The sequence below is a fragment of the Garra rufa genome, unplaced genomic scaffold (genome assembly GCF_049309525.1).
Source record: "Garra rufa unplaced genomic scaffold, GarRuf1.0 hap1_unplaced_563, whole genome shotgun sequence".
Taxonomy (NCBI): domain Eukaryota; kingdom Metazoa; phylum Chordata; class Actinopteri; order Cypriniformes; family Cyprinidae; genus Garra; species Garra rufa.
Window position 1 is genome coordinate 1 of NW_027394829.1, and position 13,350 is coordinate 13,350.

At 36.4% G+C, this 13,350-nt stretch overlaps 1 protein-coding gene across 1 annotated transcript; it reads left to right on the forward strand.

Moving 5' to 3' along the window:
- Positions 1 to 1,593: 1,593 nt before the first annotated feature.
- Positions 1,594 to 13,319, forward strand: LOC141317251 (retinal-specific phospholipid-transporting ATPase ABCA4; the record flags this gene model as incomplete). The annotated part of the gene is made up of 11 exons (XM_073833013.1): positions 1,594 to 1,799; positions 1,884 to 2,060; positions 4,662 to 4,884; positions 5,549 to 5,770; positions 6,361 to 6,565; positions 6,646 to 6,726; positions 6,798 to 7,013; positions 12,404 to 12,581; positions 12,662 to 12,793; positions 12,899 to 13,038; positions 13,182 to 13,319. Coding segments are annotated over 11 exons (1,918 nt in total), but the record flags the coding sequence as incomplete, so codon positions are not given.
- Positions 13,320 to 13,350: the final 31 nt, after the last annotated feature.

Genomic DNA, 13,350 nt, shown 5'->3' on the forward strand with positions numbered 1-13,350 from the left:
TAAGAAGTCTCTTCTGGTCACCAATCCTGCATTTATTTGATCCAAAATACAGTAAAAGCAGTAATATTGTGAAATATTTTACTAATTAAAATAACTGCTTTCTATTTAAATATATATTAAAATATAATTTATTCCTTTGATCAAAGCTTAATTTTCATCATCATTTCTCCGGTCTTCAGTGTCACATGATCCTTCAGAAATCATTTAATATTCTGATTTATTATTATTATAATCAATATTTAAAACAGTTGAGTGCATTTTTCAGGATTCTTTGATGAATAGAAAGATCCAAAGATCAGCAAATAAAAAGCTTTTGTAACATTTTACGCTATACCATTCAAAAGCTTGGAGTCAGTATAATTTTTATTTTTATTTTTGGGGAAAGAAATTAATAGAAATTATTACTTCTATTTAGCAAGGATGCTTTAAATTGATAAAAAGTGATGATAAAGACATTTTATAATGTTACAAAAGATTTCTATTTCAGATAAATGCTGTTCTTTTGAATTTTTTATTCATCAAAGAAACCTGAAAACATTCTACTCAGCTGTTTTCATAATAATAATAATAATATATATTTTTTTTGAGCAGCAAATCGGAATATTAGAATGATTTCTGAAGGATCATGTGGATTTTAGGATGCTAAAAATTCAGCTTTTAAATCACAGGAATAAATTACATTTTTAAATATATTCAAATAGAAAACAAATTTTAAATAGTAAAAATATTTAAAAATTGTACTGTTTTTGTTGTACTTTAGATCAAATAAATGCAGGCTGGGTAAGCAGAAGAGACTTCTTCAAAAAACATTACTGTATTACATGTACTGTTCAATAACTTTTGACTGGTAGTGTATATTTATACAGTATTTTACTAGTAAGTGCTGTATGCTTGTGTTTTGTTTTTACAATAATCATCAAGTCAGACTTTCCAAATTCACTTGTCATTTAGTCCTTCAAAAGGGACACAGATCTGCTCAGAAGCCGGAGGGTGAAAAGCAAACGGTCACTCTCAGCTGGCTCTGCCTCTCTGATGTCAAGTAGAACAAAGAAAAGCGTTTGATTTCTCACTGAGAGTTTGCCAGTGTGGGACAGCTCTTTAATGGTAGAGTTCAATGCTGAATGCCTTCAATACAAATCAGGGTGAGCTTAAGGCAGCCTGTGCCAGCGAGAGCAGGACCTCTGCTATCTAAACCGTGTGTCTTTTAGTCTTTGTCTCAGCCAGCAGCACTTGTGGAGTGACAGACAAACCCAACGAATGAGTCCAATTCGATACAGCTGTCAGTCTGCTCTGCTTGCACAAAGAGAAAGCACAGGCTGGTTTATGGCAGCGCATACCGGCCACATGGAGAACAATGTCTCAAAGATCTCAAATAGACCATCTTATGCCAAGCTCAAAACAAATTAACAGAAAACAATTCAATTAAGTCTTTTCGGATTGTTGTGCTGAATTCTGATGCAGATCTAAAACAGTGGAACGGCTTGATCGGATTCAGTTTGACAGTCTGGGCGCTGAACGTGATCTCATTAGTAATTTTCCATTAGGTTCATGGGGTTATAAATACAATCACTTATATGTCCCCTGTATTTACAGTGTCTAGTCCTGGACAAATTCTCCGCCATCTCTGATGAAGACCAGTTGACCTACCGAGCGTTGGACCTTCTTGGGGAGAGCAAGTTTTGGGCAGGGCTTGTATTTGTTGACATGTACTCCTGGACCACCAAGGTGCCCCCTCATGTTAAATTCAAGATCCGCATGGACATTGATGTCGTGGAGCGAACAAACAAGATCAAAGACAGGTCTGTCTGTATCTACTGCTGAGCCATTCCTCAGATCTCAATTTTCTTGCCTTTATTCCATTGTATTTTCTCTCCTATGATCAGATACTGGGATCCAGGGCCTAGGGCTGATCCCATGGATGATCTGCGGTACATATGGGGAGGATTTGCCTACTTGCAGGACATGATAGAACATGGAATAATAAAGACCCACACAGGGAAGGAATGGCCTTTGGGAGTCTACCTGCAGCAGATGCCCTATCCCTGCTATGTGGATGATCTGTGAGTATCACACATATCAGGAGCATATTGGTACAGTGAGGGAAAAAATATTTGATCCCCTGCTGATTTTGTATGTTTTCCCACTGACAAGGAAATGATCAGTCTATAATTTTAATGGTAGGTTTATTTGAACAATCAGAGACATTTTAATGGGTGAAATAAGTATTTGACCCCTTCGAAAACATGACTTAGTACTCGGTGGCAAAACCCTTAATGACAATCACAGAGGTAAGACGTTTCTTGTAGTTGGCCACCAGGTTTGCACACATCTCACACACCTCTTTGCAGATCCCCTCAAAGTCATTAGCCGCGTTTCCACTGTCGGGCCAAAAGCGGGCGTGCTAGTGCGTGCCAGGGCCAGTCGCGTTTCCACTGTCACTTCCGGGGCCTGATCGTGCCTCGTCGGTGCTTCCTCAGGGCCAATGGCCCGGGTTTTTCGGCCCTACGAAAACCTTGGGCCAAAGCGGGCCAGCTGGGGCTTGAGGCGTGGTCAAAGTGAAAGGCGGAGTGTGTCTGCGGTAAGAAGTTACTAATACAGGGCTCTTCTAAGCATTTGGGCCGAGGACAATATACAACGCCAGTTTGACGGCGTCTGCAGAAACGAAGACGTGATAAAAATAAAATTTTGTACAAATGCAAATAAGATCCCATAAAAATGAGATCTGATGTATAAGTTTATTTACATCGTCCAAAAACCCCAACAAAAATTCACCAACACACCTTGATAACATAACATACACTGTACCTGTATCTGTACCTAAATAAAGGCATAAAAAATTATACTAGAGGTACAAATGTGTAGTTATTTTTTGCAGTAGTGTGTAGATAATGTGCAACATTTTGTTTAATGTAATACCAAGTTAGACGAAAGATTTGTGTGTAGGTCATAAAAACAACGCTTCTTTTCAAGTGATTTATTAATGTAATATATTACAAATATTGCTGCTGCATAAACAACTGTTGCAAAGCACTTCTTGCATCAGAACAGACATCACCAACATTACAAGGCGTTTCTGCATTCGCTGTATCCGGCTTCCACGTCCCTGTATTGTTCTTTTTCGCCTTGCAGCTAATATAAGCTTTCGGTGTAAACGCCGCTGAGCCTCTGTCTTCGCATCTTGGTTTCGCTGCCTCATCTTCCACGAAGAAAACACCGAAAGGAGCAAACAAACAGCCGCTTCAGCTGTCTTCGTTCGATAATCACACTACGGTGACTTACTTTCAATCTCCCCGCTGAAAGGGGAGGGGTTTCGTGACGTTTGATCCAAGGAGGTGCGTAAAGGGCGGGCTTTAGGTTTGCGCAGCGAGGCTACTGGCTCGATAGTGGAAACGCAGCTTACTTTTGGCCCTGGTGCTTGCGACTCGAGGCCATTAGCCCCGCCCGGCACGCTCTAAGCACTGGCTCGCACTGGCCCGACAGTGGAAAAGCGGCTATTAAGGTTTCGAGGCTGAGTTCTGGAGACTGGCTAGGCCACTCCAGGATCTTAATGTGCTTTTTCTTGAGCCACTTCTTTGTTGCCTTGGCCATGTGTTTTGGGTCTTTGTTATGCTGGAATACCCATCCACGACCCATTATTAATGCTCTGGCTGAGGGAAGGAGGCTCTCACCCAAAATTTGATGGTACATGGTCCCGTTTATTGTCCCTTTGATGCTGTGTAGTTGTCCTGTCCCCTTAGCAGAAAAACACCCCCAAAGCATGTTTCCACTTCTATGTTTGACAGTGGGGATGGTTTTCTTGGGGTCATAGGCAGCATTCCTCCTCCTTCAAACACAGCGAGTTAAGTTGATGCCAAAGAGCTTGATGTTGGTCTTATCAAACACCCAGTACTCTTCTGAATCATTCAGATGTTCATTGGGCCTGTACATGTGCTTTCTTGAGCAGGGGGGCCTTCCGAGGTGTGCAGGATTTCAGACCTTTATGGCGTAGTGTTACCAATTGTTTTGCTGGTGACTATGGTCCCAGCTGCCTTGAGATCATTGACAAGATCCTCTCTGTGTAGTTCTGGGCTGATTCCTCACCATTTTCATGATCACTGAAACTCCACAAGGTGAGATCTTGCATGGAGCCCCAGACCAAGGGAGAGTGACAGTTATTTTGTGTTTCTTCCATTTGCGAATAATTGCACCAACTGTTGTCACCTTCTCACCAAGCTGCTTGGTGATGGTCTTGTAAACCATTCCAACCTTGTGTAGGTTTAAAATCTCCTTGGACCGCTCTTTGGTCTTGGCCATGGTGGAGTGTTTGGAATCTGATTGATTGATTGCTTCTGTGGACATGTGTCTTTTATACAGGTAACAAGCTAAGATTACGAGCACTTCCTAAGATTACGAGTTCTCCTAATCTCAGATCATTACCTGTATAAAAGACACCTGGAAGCCAGAAATTTTGCTGATTGATAGGGGGTCAAATAATCTACAAAATCAACAGGGGATCAAATAATTTTTTCTCTCACTGTATCTGACAGAATTTGAATATTGTTGCATGATGCATCCATGTTTTAGGCACATAAATTAGTTTATGATTAATCATCAGTCTTCTCTAATGAATTCTCTTCTAATTCTCATAATTTTCTTTCCCTCACTGACAACACATGCTACAGCTTCATGCTCACCCTGAACCGCTGTTTTCCGATCTTCATGGTGTTGGCCTGGGTCTATTCTGTTTCTATGACGGTGAAGAGCATTGTGCTGGAGAAGGAGATGAGGTTGAAAGAGACTCTGAAGGCAATGGGTGTCACTAACCGTGTGCTCTGGTGCACATGGTTCATTGATACCTTCTTCATGATGGCCTCCAGCACAGCTCTGCTTACTCTTATTATCATGGTATGAGATGGTGTCCAAATACCCCCTAAAACCAGCAAGACAGACCACCAAAAGCAGTAAACCAGTGTTTTTTCCCCCAGCAGAATAGTGGTTAAATAACCAAAGGTTGTTGGTTCCAGTTCTAAAAAAAGTGATCCATGAACTTTCACCACCTCCTCAAAAGTATTACTTAAAATGGTTCTCAGCTACAGTGTGAGCAAAATATACATTTCTAGTTTGAGATTATTATACTGACCTCTTGTGGTGACCATCATAAATGACATCTGATTATGTACTAGTTTAGACACCCTTCAAAAGATTTCTATTTCAAATAGATGCTGTTCTTTTTATCTTTCCATTCATCAAAGAATCCTGAAAATAAGTATCACAGTTTTCACAAAAATATTAGGCAGCCCAACTGTTTTCAACATTAGCAGATCAACATATTAGAATGAATTCTGAAGGATCCTAAGACTAGAGTTTGAAGACTAGAGTTTGACTTTGAAGTTGGCTTGACAAAGCCAATATATAGTTTATAGTTTCAGTAAGAAAAAACAGCCAGCAATAGCAAGCTTTCAAAACCAGCAGAAGGGTAGATCAGTATGGGGCTTTGTCAATAAGCCAACGTTTTTACATTTTAAATTACTTGTAAAGAATATAAAAGAAGATCTTTGTTTTCTCACAGGGAGGAAAAGTGCTGAACTACAGCAATCCCATCATCCTCTTCCTATTCCTGCTCACTTTCACCACAGCAACCATCATGCAGTGCTTCCTCATGAGTGTTTTTTTCAACAAGGCTAATCTGGCGGCAGCCTGCAGTGGAATCATCTACTTCACTCTGTACCTGCCGCACATAGTCTGCTTCGCCTGGCAGGACCGCATCACCAAAGATATGAAAATCATGGCGGTATGTCACATGATAACAGATCCCTATAGATTCTCTTATTACGGTTATACATTTCATTAAAGCAACACTAAGTAACTTTTCCCTCAACGCTCACTCTACAGGTTGGAAGCGGAATTGTCAACACTAAAGAGTTGTTTTTACCTTAAAATAATGTTTCCGAACTCGTGTCAGTGGTTCATCAACTCATAACAGGGTGAAACAGCACTTTCGTATTCGCTTTGCGACCCTCTATCGGCCATAACAGCACTATGTAAGTTTGGGTCGTCGGGTCGCGGTTTTGTAGTTCAAATGAGACTACAAATGCGACTTGCTTTACGGCAGGCTTCACAAAAGGTTTTCATACTTTTATAAAGTCATACAACATACTCTACCTTGTCACTGGACATCGTTATTTCCAAAGCCGGTCCTGGATAGCCTCCAAACAAATAACGTGCATGTGACGCGACGGTAGGCTAAATTATTTACGACAGCGGTAATGGACAATTCCGCTTCCAACCTGTAGGGGAGCGTTGAGGGAAAAGTTACTTGGTGTTGCTTTAAGAACTCCAACTGTGTTATATTCTGCATCTAAAATAGTTTTTGTGCATCAGAGTTTGATGTCCCAGGTGGCTTTTGGCTTTGGGACGGAGTACCTGTCTCGTTACGAGGAGCAGGGTCTCGGTCTACAGTGGGATAACATTCAAACCAGCCTTTTGGAAGGGGACGAGTTCTCCTTTATCACCTCGATTATCATGATGGTACTAGATACAGTCCTTTATGGTGTTCTCGCATGGTATCTTGATAATGTCTTCCCAGGTAAACTACTGTATGTTTAGGTTTATTTGATAATAAAAATAAAGAGGATCGCAAATGACATGACTTGTGTTTATCATCAGGCCAGTATGGTATTGGTCGGCCTTTTTACTTTCCAATACTGCCTTCTTACTGGTTAAACCGACCTGAGCCTCTAAAACAAGGTGAGTGACTTCTTGGCTTAGTATAAGTGACAGCATCAGCTTTTTTTGATCAACTAATCTTTCTTACACAGTTCCTGGAAAGCCAGCAGTGGAGAAACCTGCTTTTGATAATCTGGTGAACCACTCTGATGAACAGGCCAAGAATCACACAGCACCCGAAAAACCTCCAGAGCCACCAGGGTCCTGCAAACATGGAGACGTACGGGAAAAACTAGAGAAAGAGAAAGAACAAAAGGTTCCTGAGGAAGAGGAGATGACCAGTAAGAGCATAAGCACAGACTCATCAGGTGTGTTGTAAAAGCTATTGAGAAAAACACAACTTAAACGAGCCTAAGGTAGTTTAAATTGAAAATATTGAAAAATATTGATTTCTCAATTTTAATTGATGATTTTTACAAAACAATATTGATTCCTAAATCACAAGAATCGATTAGTCTAGCCTGTTTTTAGTTAATGAAGGGAACTTTTAAGCACAACTCCCATCCAATGAATAGCAATAAGCTTTGTGCTTTGTTACTTTTGGTATGAAACAAAGTCTCAGATTTCAAATTCTGTGCATTTTATTAGAGAATTCAAACAATAAATACTGTTTCGGTGCTGTTTAATGTGGAGTGACTCAGATTGTGCCTCAGTTCAAGAGAAGCGGCATAAAACGCATGTAAACTGATCATCTCCTCCGCTTTAATACTAGCTTTAGCACAAAATAAACGTGACTAAACATTTGGAGGTATGTTAAAAAAAAGAATACAACCTGCCGAAATCCATACCATACATCAATAATAACAGCTTGTAAACAGTGTCACGTGATGTCACGTTTACCTCAGAAAAAACATATTCGGTGACCATAAACTCGTTAGTGAATGAGAGGAGCATTTTGCTAAATATATGTACCATTTAACATATTTATTATCATTTTTACTGTTATTCAGTGTTTAAATTGGTTTAAATTATGTTTAAATAAATAAAATAAGTCAAGTTTTTTTATGGCAGCCACCATTTAAATGTTTATATTTCAACAATTGAATTGGAGAAGAAATATTATTATGTAATTGTAACTTTATTATTAATAAATCTTAATTGAGTGTAGTTTAGTCATTTGTATACAAATCAGTTAATTAAATGTTCCAGTTACTTAAATATTATATTTATAACCTTCAATGTTTCTTCAATATATGCAAATGGTTTCAAAGCAGCTTCACAGTAATAAACAGGAAAACAACAGGAATCAGTGATGCAAACGTCATCAAATATGAAGCAAATCCAAATTCTGCTGTTAAGCAGCTTATTCAGTTCGAGTCAGTTCAGTGTTAATTTAACTCTGTTGAATAACTATTTATGTTGTGAAATTCTTCAATTATGTAATAACTTTGATTCAGCTATTAAGCAGCTCTACAGAAGACAATAGTGTCATTATTCAGCTCAATTTAGTTAAAAGTTTGTTCTCATCTGATAGTGTCAGTGCCACCAAATTGATAACGTTACTGAGCAAACCAAAGGTGACAGTGGAAAGGAAACAAAACTCCCAACAGGTGACAGAAATGGAGAAAGACATCTTTTCACTTGTAAACTCAAATACAGTGCCTTGCATAAGTATTCATACCCCTTCATTTTTTTTTATTTTGTTAGGTTGCATGTTAAACTGCTTTAAATTACTTTTTTCCCCCCACATAAATCTACACTCCATACACCATAATGACAAAGCACAAAACAGGTTTGTAACAACTTTGCCAATTTATTACAAATAAAAGAGCTGAAATGATTCCATTATTCATACCTTTTTCTGGGACACTTGGAATTTAGCTCAGGAGCACTCATATTGCTTGTAGTTGTTACTACACTTTGAGTTAAATTGTTGCAAATTCATTTGAATTAGTGTAATTTGGAAAGACACACACCTCTCAGAAAAGGTCTAACAGTTGAAAATGCATATCAGTGCAAAAACCAAGCCCTGAGCTCAGAAACAGGCTCATGTCAAGGCACAGATCTGGGAAAGAGTTCAGAAATAAATTTAGCTGCGTTGAAGGTTCAAAGAAGCATGTAGAATCTATTATCCATAATGCAAGATGCTTGGAACAACTAGGATTCTTCCTAGAGCTGGCCTCCTGGCCAAACTGAGCAATTGATGGAGAAGGGCTTGGTTATACTACTGACCAAGAAGCTGATGGTCACTCCAGTTGAGCTCCATGATCATATATGCAGTTGGAAGAAACTTACAGGAGGACAAACATCACTTAAACACTCCGCCAATCCGGTCTTTATGGTGGTGTGGCCAAACTCAATCCTCTCCTCAGTGAAGACACATGAAAACCGACTTGGAATTTGCAAAAGAAAAACAGCTAAAGGACCCTCTGACTGTAAGAAACAAGATTCTCTGGTCTGGTGAACCTCAATTCCAAGCAGAATGTTTGAAGGAAACCAAGCACTGTTCATCAATTGCAGAGTACCATCCCAAAAGTAAAGTGTGCTGGTAGCAGCCTCATGCTTTGGGGATGTTTTTCACTGGCAGGGACTGAGGAACTCGTCAGAGTACAAGAAAAGCTCAGTGCGCCAAAGTTTGAGATTGCCTTGATGAAACCCTGTGCAGAGTATTCGGAACCTCAGACTGGGCAGAAGGTTCACCTTCCAACAGGACAATGACCCTAAGCACACAGCAAGATTGGCTTATAGACACCTCTGTGAATGTCCTTGAGTGGCCCATCCAAGCTGACAGAGCTTGAGAGGTGAAGAGGTGAGGAGAAGAATGGCAGATAATTGCCAAATGCAGATGTGCAAAGCTTGTCGCATCATACCCAAAAAGACTTGAGGCTGTAAAGGTGCTTCAAAGGTAAGTACTGAGTTAAGTATAAGTTGAGTTAAGTTGAGTGAATACTTATGCAATTTACTTATTTCAGTGTTTCATTTTTAATAAATTTGCAAAGTCACAAATCTGTTTTGTACTTTGTCATTACGGTGTATGAAGTGTAAACTTATGTGGGGGGGGGGGGGATGATTTAAAGCAGTTTAACACTAGGCTGCAACATAACAAAACATGAAAATAAAAATGAAGGGGGATGAATAATTTCGCAAAGCACTGTATATTTGGGTGAAGTAGGTGAATATTTCATTTTGAAATGGCGGTGATCCAGTGGGCTTTATGATCTATCAGGGGAAACCTTTCATTCTACAGTATTTTGTAAAGGAATCTATTACACCAAACTGGAAGGTGGTGTTTCTCTTCTTACGCCTGGAACAGATCCCATCAGATGTTTTCAAAGAGCTAACCAGGCTTATCTGCTTGACTAGAGCGCAGGCATCCAGCAGGTTTCTTGGCTTTGAACTGATGGAGCCCCATGGGAGTAATTACTGCAGTTTTAGTTTCGCTGGCGTTATCCATTAGCACTTGCCAGCGCTCTGTCTTAAGTTCAAGCGCACTGTATAAGGTGGCGCCAGGCATGTGTGCACGAGCACACATGTACACAAGTATAATCTCACACCATGCACAAACACACACACCTCTGTGCCCTTTGTGGGAACCTGGTGGCCTTGTGTCTGTTTGCTTGGCTGGCAGGTTGGAATGCAGGTTTCTGTTTGTCTTATTGCAGGTTAATGGATATTAGAGATGTTAGAGATGTTTATTCCATCACTGTGACAATGACATTCCTTTCGCCTCACGAATCACTGTTTTCTAACAAAAATTGACCATGGTAGCCATGGTTTCAAATGAAATAATTATTACTTCAGGGCTTATATTTAATATATTTTTATTGTATATATTTAAATAAATGGTATTTTTGTTGTTCCTCTCTTTTTCATTTATTTAATAAATCTAATATATTATTTATAATGCCGGGCAAAAGATTAATCGCAAACATATTAAACAAAAACAAAATATTTTGAATGCGATTAATTGTGATTAAATTAATCTTTTGCTCGGCATTAATTATTTATTTTATTTATAATATATTTTGTATATAATTTATACAGTTATGTCAATATTTCTCTCTCTGTCTTTCTCTTTCTCTCTCTCTCTCGCTCTATATATATGTTCATTTATTATATAGATATAAATACATTTTGTTATTGTTTTATATATTTACTATATTATTTATTTTATTTTTTAATAAATAATCTGTCTCTAATATATATACAAATAAGTCAATATGTATGTGTGTGTGTGTGTGTGTGTACTAAATTATTTTATTGTGTGTGTACTAAATTGATTATTTTATATATTTATTTTATTTTATATATTTATTTTTGTATATATGTATTTTAGTATATTATTATTATTTTTATTATACATATTATTATAATTATTAGATTTATTTAATATATTGTATTTATTTATTCTATCCATATGTTTAAGTATTACTTTTCTAGTATTATAGTACTATTATTTATTTTTAAATATATTTAATTTTTTCTTTATTTTATTTTAGATATATATATATATATATATATATATATATATATATATATATACACACACAAGTCAATTTTATTTTATAGAATTAGTTTTATTGTTATACACACACAAAGAGTACATTTGTTTTAATAATTTAATTTATCATTTACTTTATACCGTACACACACATGTTAGTTTAATATTGCATTATGTTTTATAATATAAAAGTAATTGTATTATTATTTTATTATAATATAATTTATAATTTATTTCATACTGTATACACAGTATTTTAGTTGAATTTTACATATATATTAGATATTTTATATATCAATGTCTAATAAATGTAATATTTTATTTTATATATTTTGAATTTTATAATTAGATAATTTCATTTTGTTATATTATTTTGCATATTATATTTGCTGTAAATTTGAATCTATATTTACTATATTTATTTTATATGTATACACAGTTTTTTGGTATATGTATATTTCATGAATTTTTTTATTGAATTGTTTATATGCCTTTTTAATTTGTATACTTATGTATTTGTTTTAATTTTATATATTTATTATTAGTGTATATTTTTATTTTATTATATTATTATGCATATTATATTTGTTATATAGTTATTATAAACTATATTTAATATATTTATTGTATATGTGTACACTATATTTTAGTTAAATTTTATTTAATATTTTATATGATTATGATTATAATAATTTTAATAAATATTATATTTTATTTATTTTTATTAAATTGTTTATTTTATTTATTAAATTGTAAATTGTTTGTTTATATTTATAGGATGGATACATAATTACTAAGAATTACTAAGAATTTAGAAATTACTTAAATTATAAAATTTAAGTAATTTCAATATAGACAAATATATAGAAATGATTTAGAAATTGCTAAAAAAATACTATATATATATATATATATATATATAATTTTATTTTATTTTTTTTAATTTGTTTTATATTTTTTTTAATATATTTGTCTTTAGGTATTAAATGGACTTTTTATTTATATGTTTAGTATATTCTATTTATTTATTTGTTTTCATTGTATATATTTATTTATTTTTATTTAATTATATTATTATGATTAAACATTGAATTTATTATAGAGATTTAGTATATTCTGTTTATTTAATATATTTGTAATATCTTCATACAATTACTATGCATCGGTAAATATCCTGATATTATTGGATTTAATAACAATCTCAGATATCTGTTTTTGTACTTTAATAACTCTCCAATTTCTGATTCTTGTCCTCAGGGCGGCTGTTTTTCGAGCCTGAGCCGTCGGGTTTGGTGGTTGGAGTTTGTGTGGAAAACCTGTATAAGATGTTCAGCGGCAGCTCTAGACCTGCTGTGGATGGTTTGAGTATCACTTTCTACGAAGGTCAGATCACTGCTTTCCTTGGCCACAACGGTGCAGGAAAAACCACTACCATGTATGTATCCCAAACCAAGTGAAAATGGATCTTTGTTTATCTATGGAAATGTCATGTAAGTTTTCTCCTCTTTCCCACAGGTCTATTCTCACCGGCATGTTTCCTCCCACTTCTGGCACAGCGCATATTTATGGGAAAGACATCCGAACTGATATGGATGCCATTCGTAAATCTCTGGGAATGTGCCCCCAACATAACATCATCTTTCACCAGTTCGTAAACCCCTCATGTGGTTTCTCTTTGAAGGATGTTGATACACCTGCTAAAGTGAAATCTGTCAGAATGCTGATGTGTTTTGATCTCTCTTTCTTCTCCAGTATGACGGTAGCAGAGCACATCTTGTTTTACTCTCTACTGAAGGGTCGGCCATTACCTGAGGCCCAGCTAGAGGTGGAAAATATGCTGGAAGATCTCGGTCTCCCTCACAAAAGGAACGAGGAGGCACAAAACTTGTCAGGTTAAATCATAAATGCCTCTTTAACATTCCTTTCCTGGGCAGACCGAACTCAATTCTGTTTATTCTGCCAAACATTTGAGTAAAAGGTCTGAATTGACTGAGATTTGTGAGGTATGACAAGATGATATTGTCTTCTTATGTAGGTGGTATGCAGAGGAAGCTTTCCGTCGCCATGGCTTTTGTTGGTGGTGCTAAAGTGGTGTTTTTGGATGAACCCACATCAGGAGTGGATCCATATTCAAGACGCTCCATCTGGGATCTTCTTCTGAAATACCGCGCTGGTACACACACCTGGGAAATATAAAGTGGATG